Here is a 7,322-nt window from a genome sequence, read left to right on the forward strand (position 1 = left end):
CGCGCTCGGGCTCAGTTCAAGGCAACCGTGCCTAGTGTGAGTACACCCTTAATGTGTGTTAGGGTGTTAATAAGAGCGCTTGATCACATATCAGCATAATCTGGTGTGTACATCGACGCCGTGCGTTTTCAATGTGTATGTTGCCCGGTTCAGCCAGTCAGAGGCGTGTGAGCAGTGTGTTATTTTGGGCCAGGGGTGCTGGCATGTTAAATTGAGCCGAGCTGCTAAGTGTTGAGCATTAAATTGATATGAATGGAGAAATCAGCATTACTACTAACTGCTAACACCTCTCTCTCTTCCTTTTACCCTTCCTGACATGGTCTCTCGCTCTCATTCTCTGGCGCCCAGAAGGCTCCCTTTGGCATCCAATGGGCTGTAAAGCAAAACTGCAGCACGTGGCTTGTGCACACAATCATAATTTAAAGCAAATCTTCAGCTGTGTTTTACCTCAAAGACCTTTGTATTGTGAAACAATGAAAAAACTTCCAAACTTCTAATTAGCTAAACAGCCACCATCATTATCATCTGACAAATATACTCACCGTATCTACTGATAGAAGTCCGAGAGATGCTAGTTGTGGGTGGAATGTTGTAGGAGGACGTCTGCTTGGGCACCAAAGCAACCACACAGCGGTCTGATACCTGTACAAGAAATACAACGTTCAAGTCAAGCTTCTTTCCTTTCCCTGTAATACTTATTTCACAGGTTTTGGTTTCACAGCCTCTTATTATCAAGAAACGTTCAAGATAGTGGAGCAAAACTAATGCCGGTTTATTCTGCTCTTGAGGAGTTGTTATTACTTCGGAATTAAATATATTTTTGCCGAACAGATTCTCAGTACACATCTATTGCTTTACAAAAACGGTGTGAAATTGTTAAGTTTCTCCCCAGTGCTGAAATAAAGCGACGTTAAAGTGCTTCAAAAAGATCTGTTCTAGTTATAAATGTATAAGGGGTGTTCACGCTGCATGTGTTCTTGGATCAAATGTGCATTAAAGCCTTTTCTCAGGTAAAAGCGAGAGAGTTTCGCCTCTCGTGTTTTGCACAGAAAAAGAATTGTGATTAGACGAGAAACCCATATTTACATATGACAGCACATGAGATCTCCTTCACTGGGACGCTTGTCACTCTACAGTACTCAAAGATGACGGATGGAGTAAAAGAGAGAGGGAGGCTCATTGAAAAGTAATGGCATCGTTCACTGCCTGTTGTGCCTTGTACCCTCCAGAAAGATAGGTACTGAGCTGAATGAGTATAAAATATAGCTGTAAGCTGCAATATGAGCGGTCCAAGAAGAAGAGAAAGGAAAAAGGAAATTAAATGCACATGTATCACCAAGGTTTGGACATCATGAATGCAAGGTTGAGGTCACTCAAACTGACCAACAGTGCTGAGCTTGCATATTTTTTATATCCCTGTTGCTAAGCAACTACAGTGCTAATCCATCCCATAACTGAGAATATTAAAATTAGAGGGAAGAAATCTTGCTAAATTTTGCACCTTTTCACCACAGAGAGCCACATTGGTAATAATAATATAAATATGTTAAAAATAATAATAACTATAAATTAAAATAATTTTTAATAATAATACATGGAAATATAAAAACAATAATAAAAAGATTAACTTGCACCTTAAGCTTTTTAAAAATAAGAGAATAAGAATCAGTAATATAAAAAATAACCTGTACTATAAGCTTTTAATAATCCATAGCAATATAAATAAATAAATAATCCACACCATAATCAACATGGCTCCAGTTGTATTCATGTACACAGACAGAGAATAGAGAGTAGCTAAGATTTAGAATGGAGGGTAATGTAAAAATACAAATACAAAGGCAGGCCAACAGGAAGAGTTTGACAGGTGAGGGAATGTAGTGATTTAGTCATTTAGAGGATGAGAAAGTAGAAAGGGATGAGAAAAGATGAGGTTATGGAGTCCAGGACTTTTATACATTGGGGTGAAACTCTCCATTTTTCTCTGTCTGCTCTGTGAGTGCTCGCACTCCGTCTGATCTTCTGTATTAATCTGAACTGTCAAGGGCTGCAGAGGAAATGAGGTCTACTCTCACAAAGACAACTGACTCAACCTCGATTCAGCACAAGAAAGCAACTTCCTGAAAGCAAGCTGGCAAAATCCTGGCAGATTCTCATACTATCTGGTTTTGAGGTGCTTATCTTGATCTCTATGTTTAGCTGTAACACAGAGAATTTTATAAATGTGTTATATTTACATTTACATTACATTTAGTCATTTAGCAGATGCTTTTATCCAAAGCAACTTACAAATGAGATGTTTAGCTGTAACACAGAGAATTTTATAAATGTGTTATATTTACATTTACATTACATTTAGTCATTTAGCAGACGCTTTTATTGGATTACTCCAGTCTTTAGTGTCACACGATCCTGTAGAAAACATTCTAATATGCTGTTACAATGTTAAAGTTTTTACTGTTACTTTTGATCAATTTTAATGCATCCTTGCTGAATAAATGTATGAATTTCTTTTAAAAAAATCTTATTTTTGGCAGTGCACATATATAAAAAAATCTATCCACCCATCCATCCATCTATAAATTTCCATATATAACCATCAGGTGACACCACCTACTAATCATACATGATTATGATAATGATTTTATTCAATTTCTACTGAATATAGGTCAAAAACCTCATCTATAAGCCAAAGGTCTCTCAGTCTTATGATCTCCTGTCAACATAAAACATCACATTTTGAGTCCATTTCATTTAATAATACCTCTCTGTCCACCATAATGGAGGCAATAAACACCTCCTGAGCTCCTGTGAAGGCTGAGGGTAGTCAGGAGTCTTCACTCGCCTCCCTACACTCTCGCGGCCGATGATGGTGTTACTTTAGCCCCTGTACGCCCCCATAAGCACCAGCCCCATTAGTGCAGGTTTCTCCTCGGCCGACCCTCACTGCAGAGTAGCCTAGTAGACTGACTGGAGAGACACTTGAAAGAGTCCAGGACTGTGAACGAATCACCTCAGAGAGTTGGCCAAGTGCGATGACACTCACAAACGCCTTTTTTATAGCTCACTTTCTCCCTCCATGGGTTGTAGAACTGGTAAGCATCAAATATTAGTCATTGGAGAAAAAAAAAGAACATTATTTTGAGTAATTGGGTTTGTAACTTTTATTTTTGGCACCTACAGTGCCGCCCCATGCACACTCTACTCTTCTTCTCTCACAGCGGGTCTCTAAGGTGGAGGAGGCGGCCGTATGGAGCCTAAATGATGGAGGGGAGATGCATTCGCCCTTGAGGGATAATCCTCAGCCAGGTAGGCGGGCCGCCAGTGGGTGTGAGAGTAATAAGGGGTTAGCTTTCCTCATGATAACATTTGCATCAAGCAGACAACTGACCCCTTTTCCCCCATGTATCTCTGATCCCCTGTCTGTGCTCTATCTGATGGCGATCCGCAAGCTAACGTGCCTTTAACGCAGACGCCGCATCCAGGCGGTGGGGAAGGATGAGGTGATGTGTCCGCCATTCTGCCTCTTCTTTGAAATACGGCAGGCTTGGTCACGCTAGCATAAAAAGCGTGAAACGCCTTTGCCACATGATAAACACAGCAGAATGATAGGCATTTAATAGCTGAAATGGATGAAAGCATCATAATACAGATGGTAAATGCGTTGAGATGTAAAATAAGATGCCTGAAGAGGAAAATCCAAGGGAATTCAACTCTAACTGGTCAAATATACACTATAACGTACATCTACATTGCATGTCTAGTATAAGTGATGAGCAGTTGACAAACAGGCTTGTATGTCAGACTGTAAGTCCTTGAGCTTTGTCAGCACTTGAAAAGACAGCTTAACCCACGGCAGTGATCTATGCCAAGCGTCTTACACAATGATATACAACAGAGATGCTTATCTATTTTCTTTTGGAGCCAACAAAGCTAACTTATGAGCATCAAGGGCTTGTGCTAAACACACACACAGCTGTTTCTGTGAAAGTGCACTGTGAAAGACTCACATGTTATCTAGATTTTTAAAATGATTAATTATAAATAAATTTAAAATCAATACATGAATTCATTCAAAAACAAAACAATACACAGCTGTTTCTGTGAAAGTGCACTGTGAAAGACTCGCATGTTATCTAGATTTTTAAAATTATTAATTATAAATAAATTTAAAATCAATACATGAATTCATTCAAAAACAAAACAATACTGTTTTATAAGTGAGTCAATGAATTATTCACTCGACTGATTTTTTTCTTTAAAAATGAACGTATATTAACCAAGGATGCATTAAATTGATTAAAAGTGACAGTAAAGACATTTATAACGTTACAAAAGGTCTCCATTTCAAATAAATGCAGCTCTTTTGAACTATTCATCAAAGAGTCCCGAAAAACAAACATATTAAGCAGCACAACTTTTTTCAATATTATTGTTAATAATAAATATTTCTTGATCACTATCAAAAGATTTGTTTCAAATATATGCTGTTCTTTTGAACTTTTTATTTCATCAAAAACAATCCTGAATAAAAAAATGTATCATGGTTTCCACAAAAATATTAAGCAGCACAACTGTTTTCAGCATTAATAATAATAAGCAATATTTCTTGAGCACCAAATCTGCATATAAGAATGATTTCTGAAAGATCATGTGACACTGAAGACTAGAGTAATGGCTACTGAAAATGCATCTCTGCCATCACAGGAATAACTTATTGTAATATTTCAAAATATATTAGAATAAAAACAATCATTTTAAATGTTAAATTATTACTGTTTTACTGTATCTCAATAAATAGATACAGTAAATGCAGTCTTGGTGAACTTCAGAGACTTAAAAAAAAAAAACTAAAATGTTGCTTCTGCTTACTATTTAACTATGTAAGAGTAGTTGGTCTGAAGGAACCCTGCTGAAAACAACTTACATCAGTCTGAAGGCCTTGGTATACTTAACTTTCCGTGTTCCATTCCATCTAGCACAAGTTACATAGCTTTCAAAGTATACTCAAGCACGGACCACCGACTTGACTCGTTCAGCCTCAACATTTACCTTGCACCTGCGCTGATGTACGCAGACCATCCGCACGGTCACAAAAATTGGGCTGCATGTGGACACCCCTGATGACAAAAATTGTGTCACGAGGACAGTGTGCGGACCGTCAAGGGACACAGATGGCCGGAGTATACTTTGGGCTTAAACAGGACTGCTGGTGAATTTAACCTTGTCTGTTTTGATGGTTTTAGAAAGGTTTTGGGCACTTGTCAGCTGGTCAGGTTTAGGCAGACCAGCTAAACTCCACCTTAAACCAGTTAAGACTGCCAATCTAGTTTAGGTTTAGGTAACTAGTGGAGTTTGGAAATACATAGTTTTGCAGACTCCTAGTCAAAGCGCCTTGTTGAAAGTACTGTGCTATATAAATACTGCTGTTACATTTCCTGTGAGGGATAATAATGCACACATTGACAGAGAGCTGTTTATTTGAATTGTTCATGCCAGTGTCTCTCATGCAGCTCCAACTATTTAAATTGGAAATTTGAGGAGTACAGTGGTCCCTCAGGGACAGGCTGCCAGTCCTCTAATGTCATTCAGCCTACGCAAGGTCAAGAGACTCACTGATTTCAAGTAAGACTGGATGAGTGAGAAAGAAGAAAGAGAGTGAGCGAGTGGGAGAAGCAGCAGAGCCTAGAGAAAAACGACCACGCTAGCGTTCAAACGTCTGTCTCATCCTCAGATCCCACATTATGACATATGATGAGCTCTTTCAGTAGTAATTATAAAAATATCTGTGAGCATGTCCTGTGGCATCTCCTCTGGACACAAAAAGAGGCAAAATGTGCAGTGCACATACTCTCTCTCTCTCAATAAGTGCTGTTATCAGGTAGCTGCTCTGACGTGTGCTGTCTCTGTGGTGTCTGAAGTTAAGACAAGGTAAAGGCTGTAATTAATCCACTGAAGTTAAAGGACAAATTCTCTCTCTCACACACACAGACACTTTTCCAGCTACACACTTAACATTTTCAATGCAATTGTCCTATATTATATTGTCCTGTGTAGTCTGATTCAGTGAGAGATCTGCTGTCACTCACATACTCACAGCGAGACATTTTGGAGCACTGCGAGATAAAGGAAATGTTTTTTTGTTGTTGTATTAAGCTTAATTGTTGTTTCATGTCTGAGGAATTAAATGGATATACAGAGGATTTCTTTTTGTAGCATGTTGTCCTTCCTGCAGAGTTTTTTTTAATGATTCCTGATGCTTTCAAAGTGCTATAATCTACAGTTTTTTAGCATTATAATTGTGTAATTCTATTATATCGCTTTAAAGAAGTTTATATATGTTAACTAGGAAAAATACAGATTAAAACATGCATTTTTACTATTTTTGCACTGGGGAGATGTCTACATAGTACATCAGATTCTTTTTTTCTATCAATAGAGCAAAGAAAATCCATGATACGTCCCCTTTAATGTTTACTCGTTTAGACAGAAGAGGGCACCATGAGATTATGTGTAAGCGTGTGTGTCCTCTTTTGTACCTGATAGTGCATGAGAGTGTTGAGCCGTTTTTTAGCATTATAATTTTGTAATTCTATTATATCGCTTTAAAGAAGTTTATATATGTTAACTAGGAAAAATACAGATTAAAACATGCATTTTTACTATTTTTGCACTGGGGAGATGTCTACATAGTACATCAGATTCTTTTTTTCTATCAATAGAGCAAAGAAAATCCATGATACGTCCCCTTTAATGTTTACTCGTTTAGACAGAAGAGGGCACCATGAGATTATGTGTAAGCGTGTGTGTCCTCTTTTGTACCTGATAGTGCATGAGAGTGTTGAGCCTCTTCCAATCATTTTCAATCTTAGTGGTGATGTCTTCATCCTGCAGGACCACTCGGGCAAGTCGTCCCTGACGCCACTCTGAAAAATCAAACATTTGCCATTAAAACAGACACAGTGAACCTCCCCCAGCTCAAAGCAGATTGATTTGATCCAAAGCTCTGAATGTGTCTTTTCACATGGGTTAGAAATGTGTGTGTATGCGCGGTAGGGTATAATTAAATGCTAAAGAGAGAGCTGATAGGATATAGACAGGCTCAGAGTGAGAGTGATCATTGATTTTCTCCTCTGTTGAATGGGGTTTATTAGTTTACGTGGTTGCCAAATGCACAGATGATGCCTGCAGAAACCTACCCCCAACATACACACAGACAGACAGACAGACACCAGTTCTGCAAGAGAACATCATCATGGAGGAGATTGCTCTGGCCAAGGCGCTGGAAGGATGATTTGCACCATTTGCACCGGGCTTTTGTG

General features: G+C 38.5%; 1 protein-coding gene across 1 annotated transcript in view; it reads right to left on the reverse strand.

The window, feature by feature from the left end:
• Positions 1-7,322, reverse strand: part of LOC107756352 (plexin-A2-like) — a gene marked incomplete at its 3' end in the record, with an annotated part of 37,683 nt that overhangs the window by 1,560 nt on the left and 28,801 nt on the right. The window contains exon 13 of the mRNA XM_016573400.1: positions 543-642. Coding sequence (XP_016428886.1) covers positions 543-642 — 100 coding nt within the window. The remainder of the gene's footprint in view (positions 1-542; positions 643-7,322) is intronic.

This window comes from Sinocyclocheilus rhinocerous, unplaced genomic scaffold (genome assembly GCF_001515625.1).
Source record: "Sinocyclocheilus rhinocerous isolate Xijiao unplaced genomic scaffold, SAMN03320098_v1.1 scaffold712, whole genome shotgun sequence".
In the NCBI taxonomy this organism is placed as follows: domain Eukaryota; kingdom Metazoa; phylum Chordata; class Actinopteri; order Cypriniformes; family Cyprinidae; genus Sinocyclocheilus; species Sinocyclocheilus rhinocerous.